This window comes from Xylocopa sonorina, chromosome 8, assembly GCF_050948175.1.
Source record: "Xylocopa sonorina isolate GNS202 chromosome 8, iyXylSono1_principal, whole genome shotgun sequence".
Classification (NCBI taxonomy): Eukaryota; Metazoa; Arthropoda; class Insecta; order Hymenoptera; family Apidae; genus Xylocopa; species Xylocopa sonorina.
The window spans coordinates 4106471-4132524 of record NC_135200.1 but is presented as its reverse complement, the minus strand read 5'-3'; the positions used below and the strand labels follow the sequence as shown (position 1 = coordinate 4132524).

The following is a 26054-nucleotide window of genomic DNA, read 5'->3' as shown; positions in this document are numbered from 1 at the left end:
CGTTCATAAATATTTACGCGCTGCTTTTAACTCGATTGAACAGAAATCGTAGCAATTTTGCGTCCGCGTGAAACGAGAAAATTCTGGTAATTAAACCGCTTTCCAGAGAGTGAGAATATAAATTAATCAACACTTTCAGGTAAACCGAGTCGCTAATTTTTCAGCAAACGTATACACGCGAAGTAAGTACTCTCTCTCTCGTAGCGTACTTTTAACTTTGGATTTGAATTCTTATAATCGTGTTAAGCGTTACGCTACGGGGCAGTAAAGTAGTATTTATTTTTTTGTTTTTTCAAATTTGCAATTCAAACAAACTTGTTATATGAATATTGTTTCCGTGAAGATAATCTTCATTTGCAACCATTTGCATAGATAATGACTGCTTTCATCCCGAAATGTAATTCAAGTCGCGCTAAACGAAAGAGTTAATGGTACCCCGTTATGCGGTACGAAATCTTCAATTCTTTTTCAACCTTTTTACACTTAACGTTTCGTAACATTTTCATTTTTTATTTAAATCACGAAACTACTTTTTCTCTGAAACAAAGATCCAGCGCAAAGAGTATCGTTATAAATTATCGAAAGATTTATTTTCACACAATCTTTGCGATAAGAAATAAAGTACTCTTTTTATAGATCTATTCAATGACTCGAGCCATTTTGAGGTACTATTACCAATACGTCCGAGGGAAAACAAAATTTGTTCAACGCGATCCAATAAGAGTTAATCTCGAAACGGAGAACGAAACACCAACCTTCGCAGGAGAACAATAACACTGTCGTCAATAAATTCAGCTGACTACAGACGCGCGAACGTAAAACGTACACAACCTGCCGTCGGTTGAAATAGAATTACGCCGATATGCATTTCGCGATACCATCAATTTTCTCCGAAAACGTAATTCCATTCAGAGACACGAGGCAATTTATAAATCCGCGTGGGCTACTCTAGAAATCAATGATTAACACCGCTCGAAACAGCGGGCCAAAAATTTCCAATCCGTAAAATCGAAGCGATGCGTTATAGCGAACGACGCTTTTCAGGTTAAAAAAATAATGAAATGCGATCGTAAAGACTTGCCATGCATCTGCGAATGATTCTCCGTCGATCCATGATGCTGGCCAGGTCGATTCACAGGTTTTACGGTCGTTCTCGATACCACCGAAGTGTAAACCGAGGGAAATTGCGAAACGGACGAACGAACGACATTCACGAGACAAGACGCGGCGGGATACTGACAAGGCGAAGCCAGAACGCTTCTACGCTGACTCTGTCTGCTGGGATCCGTGGTGGGGGGTCGAGCTGCGCGCATGCGCGACGATATTCGCGGTCGAACTATTAAAAGCTCCAGAATTTCGAAAATAAGTGTACGCATATGACTTAATCGCGCTCGAATTAAATTTGTTACGATTTAACTTTCGTATTGTGGATAGGAATCGAAGAAAGGACACGCTTTTGATCTGCTGCGTTGTCATTTTCTCAATGGTCATACTTGTTAGTTAGATTTGAAACGGTCAAATTTACTTTACGAAGTGTTGAATGAATATAGAATTAAGAAATTAAATTTTTAAACGAATATAAAATATTTTCTACTATAAATTTTATTGTAATATACTTTGTTGTTCAACATCATGGTATAAGAAATGTATTTTGGTATTCGTGTCCGACAATTTTACTTCGACTAATAAAATACTGTATTTGTTTAAATAAACGAAGCAAACAGATAATTGGTGCAATATGCTCTATTGTTGCTTCATTAATATATCGAATATCGAGTTACCAATTGCTATAATTATCAATATTCCATTTCAAAACTCCAACGTTGAATATTTTAAAGCGCAAAATTACACGCTTGAACGATAATAAAAATAACATTTCAACTAATCAACTGTTTGATAACAAATGGTAAATTTTTCAACGTTCGTATAATAGAATTTAAACGTTTGATGCGAGCTTATCTTTTTAAATTGCTGAACACGCTCGATAGTTTGTCTTGGTTCGGAAGTTGATAACAGGGAATGGCTTTAAAGTAGCGAAAGTTTTGCGAAATAACAGTTCGTTGAAGTTACGCTTCTCGATATTACATTTTCGTTTGTACTTTATCGCAGCGAGAAAAATTATGTCGCCATAAGTTCGAGGGACTATTCATGCGGTTGGCACCTAATATTCGGCTCACGGGACAATCCTATTGCCTGGGATTTAGCTTCAGCTTTAAGCGATGATCAATTTGCACAATTTGTCAGGAATTAAAAAAGATAATAATTACTGAAATATCAATTTAAAATTTTTTTTATGAAGTGCGTTGTTCGATGTATTAATGCTAGAAATTATCTTCCTCTTTGCGAGAGAATTTTAATTTAATTTTAATTTTCTAACTTGTACACGATTTATATAGCGAAAGGCTCAGTGGAAATCTCAAGTTGGAATCGAATATCAAATTGATTCCATCACCAACATATTGACGATATAGAAAATATGGCTGACGCCATTCTATAGCTGTATTTTTTGCGAAAATAATAAATGAAAAATATTATTTCTTCAGATAAACGAATACACCGCAGCTGTATTTTTTTTCAGAAAATGACGATTGGAAAATATCGTTTGTAATTTGAGGCGGTACGAAATATTTCGACTAGTGGAAATTGTGTATGCATAACTAATGGAAAAGTAATATCGCGAATAAACGACGTACGAACTCGCCGCGACAAACTGTTCCGCGTTAGCTGTCGCAGTGTCATTTTCGTTTCCCTATCGGGAAATATGATATTCTGGAGGGATCGATAGGAAAACTGCGTTTCTACTTTAAATCTCGCGTCGAATGGAAACATTTTTCAATGTTATCTACACTTCCCCCCGCAATCTGCGCGGCACGTGGGAACATACGAATGCAAATTTTCGAAATCCCATCAACAACCGACGACGTCCCAGAAACGTAGAGTGACTGGGTGCCTGAGAAAGTGTACTATGTAAATCTCACGGGCTGTATAAATTCACCCGCAGAAATATAATCAACGTGGAAGCGACTTATTGGTCGTATCAATTTTCTTCGTCGCGTTTATACAACGTTAGCAAGAGGATCATTCGATTTTTAATCTTAGTCAGAGTAGTTCGTGGATCACTGAAAAATTGTTTAAACCACTCCAACTAAAATAATGGTAATATTAAAAAATCGAACGCGTAGCAAAGTTTTAATTAGCAGTGAAAATTTTGCGCAGAAATAACTTGGTTCGATTCAATTAAACGTTTCAGAAAATACTAAGACCGCATCGCTTCTATTGTCCACGACGCCATAAACACTCTAATTTTATCTATCCGCGATATTCGAACCATTAAGAGTAGACGGTAAATTTCGTGTCCCATTAGGAATTCCTGGCGTGGGAGCAGGATTTCGAAAATTTAATTACCCAGCCAGCACGTTTCTTGTCGCGGGCGACAAATTAAACGGAGAAAATCTCCGCGGGGGTGCCAGAGGGGCAAAAAGGAAGAAGTCGATGGCATCCCTGATAAGCGATGGTGTGCGTAGAGCGTGGTTGGGTGCAACGGTGCATTTAACCCGTTTCTTTTTTCCCCCCCTCTCGTCCTTTCTCTGTCCTTTCTTTTCCCTCTCTTTTTTCTTTTGGCACAAAGAAACACAGGCCAGCAGCAGGGGCCGAATAAGAGCGTCCATTGTTTTCCGTTCGATGGCGCACGTCTACCACTTCAGACACCCGGTATATTTGTGCAGGCGGGCGTCCTGCGAGGGGCGTCGCTCGCCGACTATCGCCAATAATTGTTCCTTATCAAAAGGGAGCGAAACGGGCGTCAACCATATGCGAGCCACAACACACGCCGGCAATTAAAAGCTGGCGCGATTTTGACCCGCCGCCGCATGCTGCCTTATGATATTCACCGGCCTCGTTCCAATAATTTTCGAACGAGCGCAGGGGCGTTCGATCCGCCGCGGATTCAGCAGACCCCGTTCAATTGTGCCACGCCGTTCCATTTGTAGTTCCGATCGCCGTTTAAATATCGTAACCCGTTAAGCGCTCGAGCCGAGGATACTCTCTTTAGCCGCGCGTCGAGATTAGTCGAGTTGCGTTCTCTTCCTCGAGTGTGTACCATTGGATCCGTTTCGTCTTTGAGTGGCTTCTGCGTCATTTGCAGTTTTATTTAGAAAACATCGCTGGTTGCAAAGAAAGGCATTGGCGAGAGGAACATAATAAGAAGTTCCTCTCTTAGGTGAGAAGATCTAAATATGGGGTACTTGAAGTATGAGGGAAGTTGTGATTTTTGAACGGAGTTGCTTGGTAATCTTCTCAAATATAAATACGAGTGCAAAGGGTTAAAATGATAAACGAGAAAGCGTGTCTCTGTTTTTACGTGCAGTAGAGCTTTTTAAATCTTAATTTTTAAAATATAAAATGTACTATATCGAGAATATTACTATGTCGAGAGGTTTATCGAATCGACAAGTGCATTTTCCTAAATTCCGCCGGTAGACTCTATCGAAAGAGTTCGCATGTAAGCGTTATTTCGCACCTTTCACCACTATCGCGGGGCGTTGGATCAATTGACGCCTGCCAATCAAGCTGGGACCAGAAAATTCGCTGCTACAATTCCGCTGCCGCATTTTCCTACACTTCCGCAGATCAAAAGGACTCTTCTGTCGTGAAATTCTGGGAATTCGATTACATTATCTCGGTACCCGGATACCCGTAGTGCGCAAAATTCAGAGGTTATCTCGTTCAGATTTGTTCAAATTTATCAGTCCAGTAAATTATTTGCACGAAACAGAGCTAACTCACAGAAAAGAGGCTAGAATTTAATTATACTAAATGTAAGAGATATCGAATAGCAGGGTGTACGAGCGGTTGAAGAGGGCCACGTGCATTTCCTTACGGCAATTTCTTTCCTCTTCGGGGCCTTGCCTAAACATTGGGGGTGTCCTCGAGGCTAATACAAACAGCCTAAGAAGGCATTATTGTGCGAATCCTCGAGTTGCGAACAAGTCGATTAAAGTATTGCTTAGCCGTCAATTCTAATTTCAATGTACTTTGCCATTTCTTACATAAAAGATACCAAAAAAACCTACTGTATTCCTTATGTTTTGTAAATTGTATGCTTTTTAAAATTATTTCATTACGAAATCTCACAAGAAGAAGAAATCTATAATGCTTAAACTAATATAAGTAAACCAAACGAACAATGAATAATCCGAGAATCCTAAATTGTCGAGGCGTTCTACTGCTTCGACAATTTCGCAAAGAATGCCCATCGCTGTATCGTAATCACGAGACAACCCCATTTTCCGCGTCGCAGTACCAAGAAGAGCCTAATTTATGACACTCCCTACCATCTATCATTTTCCTGTTCTATCGAAAAGAGAAAAGCCAGGCGACTTTCTTAAACGACTTACAACTTTTTACTTTCCTTACAATATCACATTTTCAATCAATAACGAAAGGGTTGAACCAACGAGCATGGATATTTTACTAGACAGTTAAGGGCGTCGGATTAATTCTCGAAAAAGGGCTTTCGAGAGTGGATAATGTAAAATTATTCGTCGTCAGGGAAAAATGTACGCTCATAGGTGAAATTCAGCTTCCTCTGTAAGCGATAAGTGCGCATCTAGCTGCAAAGTAATTAAGAGGAAGAGGCGAATGGAAGGAGAGAGCACGCGTTAACAGAGGTGGTAGGTCTGCGCAGCGATACAGCGTGTTGCATTGTGTTCGTGGTTCCTAGTTCGAGAACACTCGAGAACAGGCCAGGTGTAGGTTGAAGGTTTTGAAAGAGGCACTGTAGGCCTCGTACAACGAGGCTTCTGTTGCAATTGCACCGAGGACGCAATGTAGGTCGGTCCTTCTGATACAGTAAAGGCCCGGCGAGAGAACGGGCGAGTGGAATAAAGTAAGATTAATTAAGGTGACGCTTTTGTGGCATATATGTTTTTTTTTTTTTTTACCGAGTATTCCTCCAACAATTTTCTGTTCCTTCCGTCGTTTCCTTCGATAAAAATATTACTCGTGCTTTTCGCCTGCATTTCTTCGAACCAGATACTAAGTTCTCCATTTTGGTGCATATAACCTCTCAGAGGTTACAGGAGGAACACTGTTTAACGTCGAAAGAGATCTTCCATCATAAAATTTTGTTGTTTCATTAGAGGGTTTTTAGAATTGTTGAAAATCTTTGAGTATCCTATCGTTTTGCCACCAAGTGAGTTTTTATCCTTTCTACCCAGCTGAGATAATAATGATAGTGATAATCATAATCATGACGAAGCGAAAAATCTGTATTAAGAATTCTTTTTAACCAATTGAGAGGGTTGAAGACGGTGTATTTATATTACACAACAATTTATTGTTTAACCCTTTAGATACTACTTTAACTGGCATTATACTGCGACAAGCTGCTATGATATTTCAATTTTCCACATCAAATTATTAGAATGATGCACCACTGTAACCATTTTCGTCCTCACGTTACATCTTTCACGACAATAAATCACTATAATACTATCTTCATTCCTAAATCATTGTATAAACCACATAATTATAAACGCCATATAAATGGCACCTATAACGTATAAGAAAAAACAAATGAAAACGTTTTACAACTCCGCGTCCATCCCCGTGATTCAATTTTGAAAGAGGTTAACGACGAAGCAATTCAGCGTCCGCCAATTTTCCACCACCAAAAGCGTTAAACAATCATTCTTCGTGTGTCGTAAAATTCGAACGATGCCCAACGTGGCTGCGTTAAGCCACACTTTTCCAAGCAATTTCCTCGCTATCGCGGAATCGCTACTTTAAGACGGACCGCGTGGCGCGGCGGACATAAATCGGGGTGATGTCTCGCGAGGGGTGGACGCGATGGAGCGGCTGATTTTCATTTTAATTGCTCGCACTGGTCGCAGAAAGGTTCCGCGACGGATGAACAGACGCCAGTTCCGTTCGACGCGAAACACGGAAGCGAGAAACTTTTCAGTTCGCGACGGGTCACGCGGCATGGTTAATGAATCATTCGGCAGGGAAGCGACACACCCCAAAAGAGCCACGTAGGAACGATGGAGGGAAGAGCAGGATTTATAGCGTTCGAACGTCCTCCACGGAAAGTCGACTGATCTAACTTCGCGTGTACCTTTTGGGAACGCGGAGAACTTATGCTCCTTAAACGCTCGGCTACGTCTATGCAAATAGCTCCTTTTCTTTGTTGGGGAATTATGAACGAAGCTGAAGTAAACTGTTCTGTGACAGTGGTTACGAAAGGTGATGCAGGTGGAATTTTGCTGCGAACGCGGTGTAAATACCAAGGGTGAGAAGTTCATTTTTAAAGCGACAAAAGTCGAGTTCCAACTCGAGGACTACGAAGCTCTTCAAAGTTGCAAACTTTTTCTGACATCTTCCTGACTTATCGATATTTTTCTTCGACGGCTGCGATATCAGATGTAGCGACACGAGAATTCTTCGTTAATTGATTTTATACTTTTTCCCTTATCCAAGTTTGGAGGATAGTGAATTATAAAAAAACGTATGAAGTTTCGTATTCGCGAAGCACGAAACTTTTCTGTGTCTGGAAGCCCTTCGAGAAAACTACCTCTAATAAATGCAGATCACGTTTAAATAAGATAGTAACAGTGGTAACAAGCAAATTATTTTTGTACCTATCGAATGTAGCATCGAGGTATTCCATTCCTTTTTTTCATATTACACTTTAATTTGTTATTTATAATTTGCTCTCCAAGATCTAGTCTGTCGACCCACCCAAAAATAAAAAAATCGAGCAATCTGTAACATTAGATTTGCAAAGGGCAAACCGTTAACACGTTTTACACGAAAATCTTTCCAACATTCGACACACTCGATTGACCGCCTTCGATCGAAACAGTTTACATTCGAACGTTCGAGCAACGCGTCCAAGCACAAGAGGATCGCTCGAGAAGGATAAAAAAGGGGAGCAAAGAAAGAAATCGATCGTTCGATCGCGTAGGTGGCCAGACACGAATTGTTGGTCGGGGGACTCTCACTCTTTGGCGAGTTAAACGAAATTGAATGGACGTTAGATAGACAACGGGGGCAGAGGTCGTTACTGGCTCGAATGAATAATTAAAACCGCAAAGAGTGCAGCCGGGGCCAGTATGCATTTAAAGCGGCACGTCCGCGGATCGTCGGCCGCGTAATTAAGCCGCAAGTGATCCCTTTGTTCGTCGAGGAACAGAAATCATTCCTCCCCGACCCCTTTGAACGGTGGAACGATTTGTTTCCGCTGCTTTTCCACCTCTGTTTTCCTATCCGCGCCCTTTTCTTAACTTCTGCCCGCCCCTTATTGTCTTCGAATCCCTGACGCGGCATCTGAATGCAAATTATATGCAACTCTTGCGTCAGGCGCATCGCATCGCGTTCACCCAGATGCAATTAAAAGTTTGTTGCGTTCGCTACCGTTGCGCTGCCTGTTCTTTACTCTTGCCGGGTATTCGACGGGCCGGGAATCACGGTACCGACTAATTGTAAGTCAAGAAACCGTGACACCGAGTTCCACGTAATTTTATGTTATTTCGAGTTGGTTGCCTCGCGCGATTCGATGTTAATGTTATGTCAAATTGATGCTTCGAGTTAGAAATAGAAGTTACATTAGAAGTAGTTATTTAAGAGACGATTTATTATTATTGTGAAAGTTGGTACTTTGTTGGGTGATGATCTTTGGAAGACTTGGATACATTCAGTAAAAAATTTGCTAATGTTGATGTTATTACTTCTTTCAGTATTTTTTGTTACATATTAATATACAATATCGAGGTTTCTGATGCTTAATAAATTTTTAGAATCGAGTCTCAAGAATTTAAAAATTAACTTTTCTCACCCTTGGCATTCATAGCCTTGATTATTTTATAGAAAAATATATATTTACAATTCTGAGTTATCAAAGAAAAGGAAATGTATGATTTTTGAAAATCTTGATGAATTTCTCAAAGAATTTCAGTGTTGCAAACAGAAGAAAAGAAGTAGGACATCTCTTCTTTCCTTCTTCAACCCTAAAACTCTGCTGCAAACTCTTTTGCGTCACGTAAAAGCGTAACAGCGTCTTTGTTAATAAATTAAACGGACGAGCACGAGGCTACGATGAATTTCAATTTAGCGTTTAATTCGTAGCTGGTTGTTGAAGGCGCGGAAAATTAACCTGGTTCGTTCACTTAGTTTTCCACGTTCCCGCTTTCTTCAACGGTATCTCATTGTTGTTGCACTTAATAGAGTGCACTCAACAGGTGCCCCAACAAACACGCGAAAAGTAATACAGCAAAGAATGAGAAAGCAATAAGTAGATCGGGCCAGTGTCAGATTTAAATCCTGAATAAAACGTTTCTCTTTCCTCTGGCTACTTTCTCTCGGTCGATGTTGAGATATCGCAACGTTCGCGTATTTCTTCTATACGTATAAAAATTGAATTTTAATGAAGCGTAATGAAGCGTGACAGGCTGAATAAAAAAAATGAAAAATATAAGAAACTCAACAAACTATTTTTTATATTAACTTATAAAAATTATTTCAATTGATATTTTCAATAAATTCTGAAAAAAAAGAATTAATTATTGATCCAAAATAATAATTGTAAATAATACTAAAACTTGAAACAAGATATGTGACGTTTAATTGATATTTTATGACGAATCATTGCTCATCTTATTAAGCACGCGACACATAATTTTAAAATGTATATATATTAAATATACGTTGCATTCTAAACGTTGACGCGACTTTATAATGCAACGTTAGCTCCTTAAGCTGATAAAAGAGGAAACTTCCAAGACCTTTCACGAAACTTCGGACGAGAGCTTTCTAAATCCAAAAAGATCTTATCGGCCTACAAATCCGAAGAAGTTTTGATAAGCGCTGAATCCAAGAGCGCTGTCCAAGAGTTTTAAAAGGTTATGTCAGTTTTAACAAAGTTCCCCGGCCTTCGTTAGAACTCGTAATGCAATTTCCATTAACGTACGCGTTGAACTTTCCAAAATATAGCAAAATATAGGATAGTTAATAATTAAACTAATCATAAATTATAACAGTACAAAATATCAGTAAAACAAAAAATATCCATAAACCAAATTTCTGTCTACGAGTCTCATTTCTAGCCTTGATATAGAAAATCTTTACTTCATCTTTACAGACAGTTTTCACGTCTCGAGTAAAGGTGAAATCAATCGACAGATATATTCGTAACAGCAGGAATATCGAAGAGAAGGATTGGTCGAAAGCACTGGAGGGTAAGTAAAGATGTTATCGATAATTGCCTAATGGAAAGCGTGATCTATTAATTTCGGTCGGGAACGAACGCGCACTCGAAGGCGCCCCCTCGATATCGCGCGAAGCACTGATTAAAAATTAACTCGTCAAAGTGAAGAGGCCCGCTCGACGCCACCTGCTCGACGAGTTTCACATTTTCCGACACTTCCCGAGCACCCTTGAAAGCGCGCTCGACAAACGTGGCATTGGTTTCCGGTGGAACGTCGAGTATAATCTACTCCTCGATCGAAACGCGGATACGCCTCGACAGCGTGTATCGCAGACAGTCTCCGTATAAACGCTTCGCTTTATTGCCACGCATTTAGCGAGTGTAATCGCGTGGATACGGACATTTCAACTCTTTCGAACAGCCTCGACTTAATTATCTTCATTTCTACGTATTTAGATCGATTTCTTCTAACGAAATCTTCCTACTCTGCTTATTCTAATATTCGTAACCTTTGGCTACTGTCGCGTCTAAAACCGTTTGGAAAACTCGCAATGGAACAATGCAGAAGCAATTCAACGCAGAATAAGAGGAATAAATGTTATTTTAATTCAATGGAATTTAGTGTTTTTGATTATTTCAATATACTTTCGCGGAAATGCACGCTTAATGAAAAGTTTTACCGTATGGCACTACTGGGGCGTCTCAGTCTGCCGTAGTCAAAATGACACTGTATAAAAGTAGAATCTCCAAAATAAGAGTGAGTGGCCATAGATTAAATATTCGAGAACTGGTGACATACAATAAATCTCATTTCTAAGACAATACACGAGATAACCACACTCTTTTCTATAAATGCACGAAACGTAAGCAGATGCTCATCGATACACATTCGCGAAGCGATCTATAAAACGGTAAAACAATTTCGCCCAACGATCGCAAGTATTTCACTCGATACCGAACGATACAATCGAACAGTTACGACGTGGGAACAAAATAAAGCGGCGCGATCGGCAGTTCGGCCCCGTGCGAATACACCAGTTACCCAGTGCTGCGTTCTAACAGCGATAAAAACGCGATCGTGGCATTAGGTAACGCGCGCGCCATCGATACAGGCCCACTCGACGAGAGGAGAGCGCGAAACGTGGATGAAAATCAACACGACCCTGCCTAATCCTGCCTCCTCTGTCCCACTGCGAATTCTCCAGTTCCCTTTTATTCCAGGGGCCCAGGCACAATAATTCCATTGTTTCTGGCAATTAAGCGACAGGAGACGCGAGTCGAAGAGTCCAGGGTGGGGCATGGAACACCACCGAGGACCCGGTGCGAAGTGATCTCGTGTCCAGGACACGGGATCACCTCTCTCGATCGGGACACATGATTGGCCTCCATTGTGCCAGCAGCGATCTCCATGATTCCGAACAAAGGAGCCGTCGGTCGGCTGGCTGTCATCGTGCCTCGTTGTCCCCAGGTTTGTTTGCGTTATCCGGCACCGGGATACACTGCCTGGTTAGTAGTACGAAAACGATCAAATCTCTTTTCTTCTTCTCCAACGTTTTTTTTTTCTCTCTCTCTCTCTCTTTCTATCTCTGTTCGACAATTCTCGCTCTCCCGCAAATTTTTCCGTTTGGAAACATTTGACGTTGGTGGGAAATATACACCGCTAGCTCGTCTATCGCTTTTGTAAATAGTCAGCGATATTTCGTTCTCTCTGTGTGTTTTTCGTTTAATTTAATCGTCGTTCGTTAAGAGAAGTACCCGAGATTAAATGGTATACCCGTAGTGTGTAGGTATATCAAACAATTACTGCAAAATGTTGTGTACCCGGTAATTAATTACACGCAGGGGGGCAATAAAGAAAGGGAAGTCGTACATCTTCATGATAACGCTCGACTACACACCGGTAAATCATCGAAATAAACGATCATAAACCTGGCCTAAGGATTTCTATAACACGACGCGTATTCACCAAACTTGGCACGCGTGAACGATCAATTATTCGGGTCAATGGAACATTCTGTTAGAAACAGCCGCTTTGTAGTCGTATACCTTAAAGCTGAACAAACGCGAGTTCAAGCTTTCTAAAATTTAGTTCGACTAAACTGATCAGTACTCCATAATACAATAATTAGACAAAACTGATCAATTACTTCTAATCCCCACACATCGAGTCAAAGAGTTCCTCTGGAGTAGTACTTTAATTACTTAATTATCCACGTCGAACGGCAACGATTCATCGAAAGATTTACTGCTGACGGGACATTCCACGAGGGACACAGGGAACAGAAGTTGCACGGGCACGTTTTGGATTACTCGGACGGCAATCAAGGAACGCTTTCCAGCGAACACTTGCCGGCGCCCGCAACACAATACCGCTACATCGTGCAATAAGGTTCACTCTGTCGGATAAAGCAAGCGTCAAAGTACAAAGGATTAAGGGGGTAGTATCGAGATTCCAGCGAGGAGCAGGACCGATGCCCGTTGGCTGCCTCGCCCGCAGACAATGCGAGAAACGAAGACACGGAGCCCTCCTATCGATTTCCATCCCTCTGCTGCGAACCGCGCGGAGGTTTGATCTTCCTCGCGGTCCCGTACATTATTTTTCTAACGAGTCGACCGTCGGGACCAGGGGCTTATTGGAGTCTCCTCGCGAGCCACGTACCGGGATATTATTCGAGCGTTTTATCAGCCGAGTCCCGAGAACGATCGCGTCCCGTGAAGGGGGTGAAGTCGCCATTTTTCAGCGTAATCGCGGAACGGACGGGGCGATACTTTCCCTGCCCTGGCATTAATGAACAATCTCGTTGAAAGTGACACCGTAAAAGTCGTCGAATCGACGCAGTTAAGTGGAGCTTAATGGTTATCCTTAGTAGAAGTTTGATGCTTCCCAGTGGCGGGGTGTTCTTGCGGTGAATGGATTTTAAAGCAGTAACGAGCGCGTGGGTTTTATTAAGGCGAGCTTTAAATCGAGTAAATTTAGCACTTAATATTTATGAACTGTTTGCCTTGCTTTTATAATCGCGGGGCGGATAAAAATGATTGAAAATAAAATACTATGAAATACAGTTTCCATTAATGAAATAGAAAATTATCTGGTCAATACGTTGAATTTTACGCACTATAAATTATAAAGTACACGATTAACGTTAAACTGCATCTAACGTTAAAACTAAAACCAATAGAGAGTTTGACAAATAGCATCCGGAAATTGTCTAGTTCCGTGGTTTCTGCGCGCCGAAAATTTATTCATCAGTTGAGTAAATATTGGACTCATCAAATGATTAAATATTAATGAAATGCAAATATATAATATTCAGGATTTTATATTTTCAGTCTCTGGCCATGGATGCGCGAACACTCTACTTTCCCTTGCAAATCACGAGCAAGACAACCGTCGAGGTTTCACGAAACTTGCGGCCAAAATGGGGCTTCGGATAGTGATCAATTTCACCCCGGCGTCTCCTCTTTCAGGGACATGGGTTACGACTGTACGATGTATTATATCTTCTATCTCCTTTCGTCCGGAATTAATTTTCCTCGTTTCAACTTTCATACTTCTGTACGGTGATTCTCTCTACGATTTTAATTATAAGTGGACGTTAACTTCATACAGGAAAGTTAGTACGCTTTTTCATTCCTTTTTTATCGACCTGGTGTCTAAAAGAAACTTCCGTCGCGGTTGACGGATAATCCTGACCTGACAGGGATGAACAGAATTGTAGCTAGTTAACTAACGAATAAAATTATTTTAACTTCGTACGTTTTACAAGTTCTTTAATCATTTCTAATCAACTTTATCCGACGGTCAGAGTTAACGAAAATTATCATCGTGTGAAGTTAACTGAAGTTGTATCGAGTTTTGTATATTTTATCCTATATTCGATATTTTATCAAATTATTTTCCTTAATGTCCAAATTTGTTCTCGAGAACCATGACCAAGCGTCATAACAACCCTCTGGTCACGGGGCTAGGGTACCTCGGGATTGCCACACCCGTACCACGACCTTAAGACTCGATTCACGATCAAATGCGCCACTTTAAAAGAATAGTTAAAGCCGAAAATGGTCAACCATTCGCGAACCACTTGCGATCACTTGGACCGAATTCCTGTTCTCGATATGAATATTCTAGTAAAAATTGAAAAGTGACCTACAAATGGTTCGTGAGTGGCCGTCTAATTTGTAATTCAGCTGTGGATCCAAAGTGGTCCTTCTGAAGCGAGTTGAACCTAAGAGAAGGTCGCAGCCCCTGAGGAAACAGGATTAATATTTAATTCCAGCTGCGAAATTTTTCTTCGCGTTATATATCAAAGGAAGTGTTCACGAAACGCAATCAAAAGGGTCGTATAAAAAATAATAAATAACGTATTCCTGCGATAATTTCCTTCGTTTACATTTTTCACGAGGTAATTAAACGTAAATAAATATTCCGTGCGGCAAATTGGAAACGGTTTACTTTGATTAAGGAAATAATTACTAGACTGAAAGAAATTGATTGGAAAATATGTATTTCAAGTGCGCGAATGATATAAAACGCAGAGAATTTTGATTGCCTAGTTGTAGTGTTAATGGCGCGAGCGTTCAGCTGGGAGCAGGTGGAGGATTTTATTAATCAGCGACGCGTTGACCTGAATAAATTAACGCCGTTCGCCCGTTGAAAGTAAATTGTGAAAAATGAAAATTGAACTGTGACAAGATCGCGTTAGCCGTATTTAAAGTTCCGTATCAATTAACCGAGCCCCGCCCTGATGGCGTCCGAAATTGGATGGATTTCGAAATTACTTCTGAATATTGTGTTAACATTTTAATGTGTCCATTAACGTAACGAGCCGATCGTCGATCGCCGTAATGGCGAAGAAATTCAATCAGAAGTGCCCGTTTCTTTGATCGCAGCTTCGTCGCGCCATGGGAATCGATGGAGTTATTAAATTAACCCATCATCGTTTACCAAGTGCTCTAATCGACAAAGGAAGCTCAAACATTTTTCGCTCGGCTTTTGCTCCAATTTCCCTTTTACCAGTGGGGCAAAAAGTCAGAGAACGACGTCTACAATTTGTTAATCTCACGACACACCTTCTTCGAACGTTTCCACTTTAGAAATTTAGTTCAAAGAAATACATTAATACGTATAAAGAATAAATTGAGGGTAGAAAATATTTTATGCCAAGTTTGCAAATATAACTACTATTACGTTATTTTATAATTTTGCAAGGAATGTATAATTTAAAATGAATATCGGGGAGAAGATACTTGCTAAATTTTGATCAGTCACGCTTTCACATTTTCATCTAAATTCCAGTGCACATTAAAGCGAGCTGCAATCTTTCAACAGTGGTGGAAAATACATAGATATAGAGTGGAGTCTAGGAGAGAAAAATGGCGAGATACCGACCTAAATTACTAGGAGGGATTGCCTCGACGGGGTTAATATTCAAGATCGCACTTTGGACATCGCGTCAGCGTGCAGAAAGGAAAAGAAACGAGAAAAAGCTGACGGCTGGGGTAAGAGGCTCGCGACGCCGCGACGCCTCCCTCCGTGGCCGCTGAAACAAGCCAGCTCCTCTCGCTACGCTCTCTGAACGATGCTCGAACTATTTTTCGTTCCTTGCTACTTTTCGAAATTAGCGGGGACCTGTATTTGCGGAGGAAACCTCATTGTCCCTGTTTCTCAACCCAATTCCTCGCCTCGCGATCGTTCCTTTCTCGACCCAAGAATTAGTACGAATATTAATAAAACAGAATGATCACTTCGCGACGGAACTAGGGATCACTCATTTGTTTCTTTATCGAAGAATTTTCTTCGATATCCTCTGTTATTTTCTTTCTTTTACTCGAATGCATTCTATCTTCAAAGTTAAAGATAATTTTATATTTAGAAAATCATGAACTAGACTTTTTAAAGATGCTATCATGCTACTATCATGCTACTTTTCATAAATTAGCGAAAGCGTACTGTAAAACAGTAAAAGCTAGCGCATACGAATTAGAAGCAAAAAACAGCAGGAAATTTTCATCACGCAATACTGAAAACCTTGACTTTTTCAAACTGAACAAATCTGCGCGGATAAACGAACTTTTAGAGTGTCAGTAAAAAGATATGGACGTTTGAAAAAACGTAGGATATTTAAATGAACACGACGAAAGGTAGAGGTGGGACATACGTGAATAGCTGTGCGAAAGTGGTTCCCCTTGCAACCGCTGGGGTGATGTTTGCACAATCGTCAGACGAGTCTAATCATCTCACTGCGTCGTTTTATTGACAAGCGTTGATTAACTCTCTTCTTCGCGTCGGGGAGGGGGCTTTAACTTCTCGAGGACTATCATCGTGCTCGACATCCCAACGAAATTACCGCGAAATTTTCGTGCGACACACCACGCGGCCGGGTATGGTCGTTAAGGCGCGCAATTAAGGCGAACGATGGCTCGCGGAGTCCGTGTTCTCGCTAATTAGAACCCCTAAATACCAGCGTACCCTGTATTATTTATATCTCACCTCGATTACTGCAGCGGACACAAGCACTAATATATTTACCGTCCCCGTAACGCAACCTTTGAACGTTTTAACCTTCGTCTGTGTTCTGGAAAACGTGCATACGACGGATTTTGTTAGAACGAAGGTTGCGAGAATTTATATTCAAATAACTGCCGCGGATTGGCTGGGATGCGAGTGAAGTAGGCTTTTTAGAGGGCGCCACGTAACACTACGACGCGTAATCGGTATCGCAGAAGTCGTACTACCGACTATAGGTAATGAACGATGTGTTAGAAAACTACAGTATCAACTGGTTTAATTGTTCTTGGGTACATTCCATGGTAATGTGAACGAGTCCATCGAATAATTCAAGTTTGAAAATTGAAAGAAATTATTTTTTGGTTCATTTCAAACTCTTGAATTTAATAGACAAGTTGAAAACAAATTTATTCGAATTTTCAAATAATTCACTTCGGACCGAGATTTGTAATTGAACGTAATTATAATATCACATGAGAACTCAACAATAAAGTTTTTGTTTTCAATTTCTTTCTCTCTAGATTCTCTATATTCAATTTTAGAAGGCAAATAAGTATTTTGGCACGCGTGTGAACATTATTAAGCTCTAATCAGGCAATGCAATTTGATGTTAATAATTATTTTAAGATGTTGATGCAACACTTATTTACGCGCATACATCAGTATCCTTCCCTTGTGTTTATTCGCATGTGTTCACACTGACGCGAAACTATCACATGCACTGACACGGAAACATCACTGATACGACATGTGTAAATAAACTTTAAATCGAAAAATGCATTAAGACGCAGCTTCTCTCGAAACTAAACTGAAATACAGACACATTTGCTAATTGTACTTTCGATCGAAGTTATCTTAATTCATTTTTCATTAAATAACGTATCTCTGCATATCGTTAAAAAATTGTACATTGGACATTGCAAGACATTAAGAATTAAATAAAGGGGAGTACCGTCTAGAGATGAAGTCTCTCTTCTAAAACGAAGATAACGATACCACCGCGAAGAATTAACAATTGGCTTAATTTGTCGATGGTAGCCTTCGAATTCTGGCGCGGTCCAATACGAATAGAAACGAATTTCCCGCTGTCTCCCTGAGTTCTCTTTTTATGGGATTTTTCCTTCCACCCAATTCTACCGTCTCATCGTCTGAAAAGCTCGTAGCCCTCGCTCGCCACGTGTTCAAACGGCACGGTAGTAACGAGTCCAAGATAATCAAATTAACCGCGCGCGAGTTGACTCCCTTCAATTAGATTTTTCTATTTCCCCCCCTTTCCACCATCCGATCGGATAACACGATTCGTTCGTATTGTCGCGCGCTTCCGCGTTCAACTACGCCAATGGGGTATAATTCGATTTCATCCCGTTTGCTTTTCAATTAACACGTCTGGTATTGTTTCCTTTGCAGCTACTTTACGCGACGTTATTTAATGCGAGTCAATAAAACTCGGCCTCTTGGCGTTTGGCTCCTGTCTCTCGATATACTTATATATTGTACATTACTCGAGACTTAAGTAAGAGTTTAATAAATTTCTTAAAAGAACTGGTAAATTCGAAACAAGTCTTTCGTCTCATCGATATACAACGATGTAATTCTTTAGGCTTAAATGTAATAATTTTACTAATTTTTGGTAAAAATTTTAAGCTACGATCACGTATAATTCTCTACTTTATAAACAGATCCACAAACGAAAACGAATTCCTACATACATGTCTCTAAATATTAATTTCCTCGCCCTTAGACTTAAATGTAAACGTGACAAGTGTGACAGTACTCCCACGATCATTTCCACACCCTTTCAAAGCTCAAGCTTCCAGGCTTTTTTAAACCTTCAGCCATGAATCCACGAAAATCCTAAAAATCGTTCCTCCCAACGAGCTCGATCACCTCGAGCTCGACCAATAGCCAGCAAAGCCTCCTCCGATTTATGTCGTAGATAAAAGTAAAGACGAGCAGAGCGAGCGTGGCTGGAGGTAGCATCGAGGGAAGCGTGGTGCGCAGTTTCGCAGCTGTTGTCGCGCGAATCAGCGCGATTTTCACGGTTGGCCGTCGGCTGGAACCGCGTCGTCAACCCCCTTGGCGGAAGACACGCTGGGATGAGAAGAAGACGCTCGTGCGAGGCGATCGTTGGCAGCCGGACGAGCCTTCCGCGAGGGCACGGACTCGTCGTTGGCCGGTGACCAACAATGTCAATGGCGTTTCCGCGCAGTTGGCGATGCGTTCGCAGAAAATTTTATCCGCGACGAACGTCGAGGGGGCCCCGGCATAATATCTGGCAATTAGAGGGCGAGGCGTCCTGGTTCTTCAACGAGTAATTGCCGCGCCGCGCGCAGGATTATTATCCTGGAACGGTTTCCGCTGACGCCCTCCGTTCTCCGTTCACGAACGGCGGACACGTACGCGCGTCCAACGCGTCTGGTTGGTTGGGCTCGTCTCGAAAGTGCAACTCGGTTTGTCTCGCTTTAGACGGCGAGGCGAGAAGAAATATGCTGCACGGAGCGGCGGTTTCGATGATAATAGATAGAAATGGAGATTTGACGGAAACGCAAGCATGACTCTTTGGAGGAAGTGAAACTGAGCAGCGCTTTTTGAGGGCGATGCTTCGCGCGCATGCGTTTCCGGTGGTGCACGCGTGATGACTGTAAGAGTTAAACTCTGTAGACCTGATTTTCTTTAAATACAAGATGGGTTTTCGATGGTACCAATGGTAATTTAGGATATAGTCTTTCAATGTTTAAGTAGAAGTATTCAATGTTATTCGCATGTTTAGTTTCACTGTATCGTTTCCTCTGACAGGCTGAATGCATTTGAAAGCGATATAGCAATTAATCACGCTTACCTCCAAGTTAGATTCCGATGCGGCCACTGTTGCCCGTGGATTGTGTAACGTTTATGCCTGACCTTGGTGTATCTAGGATCCGGTTTATCCGGAAGTCCGCATCGCGGAAGTCTTAGTAACTTCTTGGTAGCTTCGTCGATATTACCAGTTACAGGAATGCCGCCGAATCTCTGACGAAACACATAATTGATAACTCGCTAAATGTCAGATGACCAAATACCACTTAAAGTAACAAATTTATTTAAATAGATTCATTTCCAGCGTGCAAAGGCACGACGCTTGATTAGCCGTAACAAATTCGTAAAAAACATTACGATATGCTCCATGAATTTTACTAAATATCAAAATGAACTTCATCAATATTATCGAATGACCTCTGTCCACATGGACGGAATTTTGCTCGAGTTCTCGGTCCTCCAAGGATTAATACTTCTGTATGGGAGTGTAAAGTGTCTGTCTACGTGTGTGCACGTACGTGTAACCTCTGTACGAGAAGAACAAAGGAATGACTAGTATTATATTCCGTATAGTATGGATAGCGCCATGTGCGGAACGAATTCTACAGGCATGAATAAGTATTATAGTTGTTGCATATATCTCGACGTGTGTGGTTTGTGCATATAGTATTTTAATATGCATAAATTATTACGATACACTTGAAAATCACTGTTGACGACTAAGCACAAAGGATACGTGGAGATTAGTTCTAGGTAGAGGATTTACACTGTCGCAAGGAGGACGTTACTCATCGCTCTGATAAAAGGAGGATCGGAAGAAATGGTTACGTATCCCAACAATGACGCTGCGCTCTTCAATCATTCAATTGGTATATCCTAACAATGTTACATTTAAATGCAAAGTTAATGTAATTGCTGAGACAGAATTATCGCAATATTGAGATAAACAGATGAAATTTGTAATCTCGCCATTTTAAATCTAACAGCTTATATTTTCTAAATAATTTAATTTTCAGGAAACGATGATAATAAAAAATTGCAGCAATGAAATACGAAGGTGTACGCGCTCGAAAAAGCAGGAAAAGAAATTGTAACGTTTATACAGATATTCGAGAGCAAGCGTTTCCGTGACGCGGATTGTAGCCGATTCTTCAGAGCAACTTGTAGGGAATCATATTTCCACCCGACGACGCGACGCTCGGGAAAGCCCGCGGAAAAGTTCTTTCCAAGTAATTCAACGGGACGCGAGAACTCGACCGTTCTTCTCGACTTCCCGTTCCACGGTGGTAAAGAGCACTCGAAATTTCCACGAGAGCCCTTTGAGGTACAGGACGCTATTTTTATACGTGACAAGAAACGACCAACCTGCGTGTTACTCTTCAGCAACAAAAAAAAAAGAGAAGTTTGAATCAAACGACAGAGTCGCATAAATTCGACGCGATAATAAAAAGTTATTGCTTCGGATCTTTCCGTTGGATTTACCTCTTTCAGCGAAATATAGATACATTTTTTCTAGCTCTGATCTATGCGCGCGACAATTCTGTATTTACAGAATAGACGCGTCGCAGAAGAATGCTTGTGTAATAGAAAAAAAATTTACATCGAAGAACAATAAATTCGTGTTGGAGTGTCAACGATTTTATGCGTCCTCGCTTGTTTTGAACGGAGACTGTGCTTGTGTTTCCATGCGAAGTGTGTTCTATGGAAGTGAAACAAGTTGCGTAGAAAGAGAACGGCACGTTTTTCCGAATTCGCGTGGAAATGAAAATCGCGTAAAGAAATACAGAATCGTGTGAGCAAGAATCTCAGTGCCGATGATGACTTAGAAACGGGGCGTGGTTCTCGCCAAAGTATTGCACGACACGCGCGGAATGTAACGATAAATCAATTGACAAGTCACAAGTAGTAGTTTGCAAACGATGTTTGCATAAAAACTTCTCTTCATTATGTAAATCACGAGGTAAATTATCAATATGACTAATAGATACATTTAACAAACGGTCACTGCATAATGAACTGGTCGAACGCGCTCTCGAATGGCGTGCAAAACGAGTCAGTAACAATTACTGAAATTCATCGTTGATATCGTAATTTTTTTTTTCGCTTGAAACTTAAAGTAACTTTGTAGTGTCTTCGAACATCGAACAAGAAATATTTACACCGCTCTGTCACTTTTGAAAGCAGGGGAGAGAAAGGAAAAAAAAAGGATGAAAACTGCTGGAAAATGTGCATACAATGAAAGCCAGAGTTTGATATTCTGACGGATAGGTAGCTTGTCGAAAGTACAGAAGGGGAATATTGCTTTTGTTGAACGTCTATACGCGTTTGTTTTTAACGAGCTCGATTTTCATATAAATCCTCGCCAGACATACAGCGCGTCGTTTTTTTCAATTGTTTGCGCGTTTGCGTTCGTTTTCCTCCACCCCCATCCACCTGTTTCCGTCCACCAAAGTCACATTATTCTAGTGGATCGATCGGTTCGATACTCCAAACGAAATGGAAACGCGGCTGCATTCGAACGTTTCCAACAATCCGATCTTTGCGTTCGGATACAGCCTGAAACTATTCTATCGCGATTCAAGCGTCGATGTATATCGAAATAAAAGGATCGCGCGTTAAATTCGAGTATCACCTGAGCTGCTTTAATCTCAGTAGTAACTTTGTAGATTAACTCATTTTTTTGTATTCAATTTGGCGAGCTTTGCATCTGCAATATTCGTTCGTTGTAATTTTTCACTTAATTCTATTTAAGTGTTAATAATAACGTATGTACGTGGATACTTAAATTTTTACTTAACACCACTATTTATTATTACTTAAAGCAACAGAACGCGAAGGGATTGAGTGAAGAGGAAAAACGGGACGCGAACAAAAGGGTTTCTCAGAATACTTATCTCCTTAACGGAACGTGACCATATTTAACGTAGGAAAGTCCGCAAACCGCATTACACATTCGATACACGCAGAAGCGACAAGTTTTCGATATTCGAAGCCATCCACAGAATGTTTCACTCACCTGTAAATTTTTAATGGCGTCCCTGAGCTGATCGTCCGTCCTGAGGTTTCCGGTCTCCAGATCCGTTTGGGGCAGGTATCCAAATTTCATGAGATAATTTTGCTGGAACAGAAAAGAGCAAAACGGACGTGAACACGAGCCTCGAATAATAAATAACTGAATAATCGGAAAAGAATCACAGCCAAGCTTCTTGGAGGTACGCTACGTGTTTCAGCCCTTTCCAATTATTTTTATTCCTATTCCTTCTTTCCCCAGCTATCGTTTCTTCGAACGAAACAATTTTCTAAGGCGTATTTCAACAGGAAACTGCGCTCGATTACATAAATTACATAAATTTGTATATAAACAGTGCAATATAAGTCTAACGTTGATACGTTAGAAAAAAATGGAGGGAAACCTTTTGTACCTTTAAGAATCTTGCACAATATATTTATTGTAGCCTAACTGATTAGCAACTATTAGTTTTGAATAATGTAAAAGATAACGATATCCAATGAAATCTATACAGAAAGCTACAAAGTAGGTGTATGTTAAAAAAAAGTTATTATGTAGCTACTATGTAGCCGCTACTTCTTTAACTTGCCTCTTATATTGATTTATAATGTATCAGGAACTTTAGAAATTAATCAGAAAAATATTACAAATGGTAAAATGGTTTAAAAAAATTTTTTTATAGTCAGTTAATTATAAATAAATGTTATAAAAAAGTTAAGAGCCACTAATGACTTTATATCGTTCGTGTAGATTTCACTTTAACCGTTAAGTAAACTTCACTTAACATCCCTTTGCTCCCTAGTTTTGTCTTCCATTTTTGGTTATAATTCTCCTGGCAGTGGTAACGATAAGAATAATCGTCTCGTCCAGCACCCCGGAATAATGTTTTAACGTTTTATAAGAGAGTACTAAATTCGGCCACAAGCTCGTGGTCTTATCAGAAGATGATTACGAGGTGGTAGATAACCAAAAGTACTAGCTTCGCTAGTTCCACAGGAAGTGGAAACGAGGACGCGGTGGAATCTGTGGAACACATTTCGAAATGTCGATAAAAGAATCTCCTTTTTACGACATATGTGCGTTATCCTCTTAGAAGAATAATTTCACTCTCAGATAACTTTAGTTCGCAATTTTATCTAGCATTCTTCGCATTCTTCAGAATTTTCTTCTATCTGGGGGTTGAAACGTATAATTCAATTTATTGTACGCAAGTGCAACCGCTAACAGGGGATCCAAAGTAAAAATCAATCAAGGATAAAGACATTATAATATGCCTCGAAAGACTGGTACGTTTTAAGAAGCTATAAACGAAAAAGAAAGCGCGTAAACGCTTCGTCCTTCGTATTTTATCGACGGAGTAACCGCACGGAATAAGAGTGAAGTGTCTGCCAAGTCAGTGCCTCCTTTTCGTCAAGGAGAAAGAGGCATATTCCTTGCAGCCCAGTTATGGGGGGAAAAATACACGAGAGTTCAGAAATGACAGACCTGGCGCGAAGAAAACTGTGCGTCGTACCTTTATATAATGTGCACATACAAGATTTTCCTGTTTCACCTACGTAAAGACAGATATCGTACGTGCAATCTCTATTCATTAACAAGCAGAAAATAAGAATAAAAATTGAACCAGAGAAATGAAATTTAATGAAAATGCACATTCGATAGCTTCACTGTCTTCGCATCGCAATCCAAGCGTCGACTGACTCTTACTATACGTGACTACGAGTCACGCGACTTCATCCCCTATTGACCAAAACGATAGCCAATCGCACGCAGTGACTCTGTTGCTTTACTATAATATTTCGTTTGAAAGCAGAATTGATATTAAAGATTCTTTTTTTTTTCATTACTCATATTTATGTCGATTATATAAAAGATGGACAAAATTGTACTTCTGTTACATATTTGTAAATAGTACAGAACGTTGCATATATATAAGAGAACGAAGAAAATAAAGTGGAATTTTTTCTTCACTGGACTGATTAAACCTTATATGTACCTACACGTACGCATTCAGCGAACGAACTATGTCTTTGGTGTTCTTCCCTGAACCTTTCATTTTACTCTGGGAACCGGTTGAACGCCACGACCATGTCAGTCGTTGTATTACCATTTAAGGAGGATAATACATCGGGGAATGTCATCCGATAAAGGCATTTTCGGATCGATCCTGGCATTTCTAGTTGGCATTTTCTTCTCGTTCGGTTTGCGTACAGAACGTTTAGCTGAATCTACCAATGGAAATAAGAGTAAATTGCTGGTAATTGCGTTGTAACACGTAACTGATCGAAACGCATAGTTTAGTTGTATATGCATGGATTACGTTAATTTTTAACTATTTTTATTTGTGTTGCGTATATATAGATACTGTTACATCTGCTTAGGAATCGTGGACGGTTTAATAATTGTGAATATCTTTTTCTTGTGCAATCTCAAATTAAAATCTCCTACTATATTTAAAAACGAAAGGTATATTCCCTCATGCAGATCTGTCTCTATTAAAAATTATTTAAAAAATAATATTTCTAGCGTAAAGAATATGCAACCCCATAAATCAAAAAGTAGACGCAGAAAATTGATAAAATCGTGAACTTAAGCACAGATCAAGCAGCTTCGCACTGAGATTCGAGAAATCTCTAAGATTACGTTTCCAACGACATTTTTTAACAAACAAATAGGAAGAGAAAGAAGAACGCGGAAGGAAGAATGAAAGCCAGAATCCTAACAGAGCAACTCTCTCTTCGCGTTGGTCCGTAAAAAAGTGGCATTATTATAATGGCGACGAAGCATCCTGGTTCCAACGATCCGTGAAAGAGATCGCGAATCCTGGAAAGCAGCGACCGTTCAACGTTCGCGGGGAATCCGCGTTGGATTACGATTATAATCGTAACAAAGCTTCCGCGTTCGGTCCAGCTGTCAAAGGGAGCCCCGGGAAACGTGGGAAACCTCGGCAAAGCAGGTCGACAGAAGGAATGGGTTCCCCGAGCAACCTCGCGAGCACCTCTTTTGCCGTCGCAATCAGCATCTCCACCGCTCGAAAAATCAGACGTTTCGTGGCTAGCTTACGTGTCACGTCGTTAGTATAACCATCCTGGCGACATCGCTGCGAAGGCCTCCGACAGATCAAAGAGCGCCACTTTTTCTCTCCTGTTTTCTTCGTGGAACTTTGACTTTGAACGATGTATATTGTTCCGCCGGTGCTCTGCCACTTTTAATTATTTCCACGACCGTGTTCACTCTTGTTCAGCTGTGTTCAGTTTAATAACGATCGCTAGGCGCGATTGTTCGAGTCAATTTTGAAAAGTGGACACTTTGATACGTACAAGTTCAAACCTTTTGTAATCTAGTCTTAATTGCTCTGTACTTCAACTGTATTTAAAAAAATTTCTTTTTCCAATCTTTTCGCCTTTGAATAGTACACTTATTTGGCTTGTATTTTAGTCTTCATATTTAAATACTGACACTCCGTGTTATACTGGTCGAAAGAGATTAAACTACTGACCATTTATTTGTGGCTCGAAAACTGCACGGCTACAGAA

At 40.4% G+C, this 26054-nt stretch overlaps 1 protein-coding gene across 1 annotated transcript in view; it reads right to left on the bottom strand.

The window, feature by feature from the left end:
• Positions 1-26054, bottom strand: part of Mmp2 (Matrix metalloproteinase 2) — a 127638-nt gene that overhangs the window by 76253 nt on the left and 25331 nt on the right. Inside the window, exons 2-3 of the mRNA XM_076899067.1 lie at positions 22525-22626; positions 19552-19721 (exon numbers count right to left, since the gene is read on the bottom strand). Of these exons, the coding sequence (XP_076755182.1) occupies positions 19552-19721; positions 22525-22626 (272 nt within the window). The remainder of the gene's footprint in view (positions 1-19551; positions 19722-22524; positions 22627-26054) is intronic.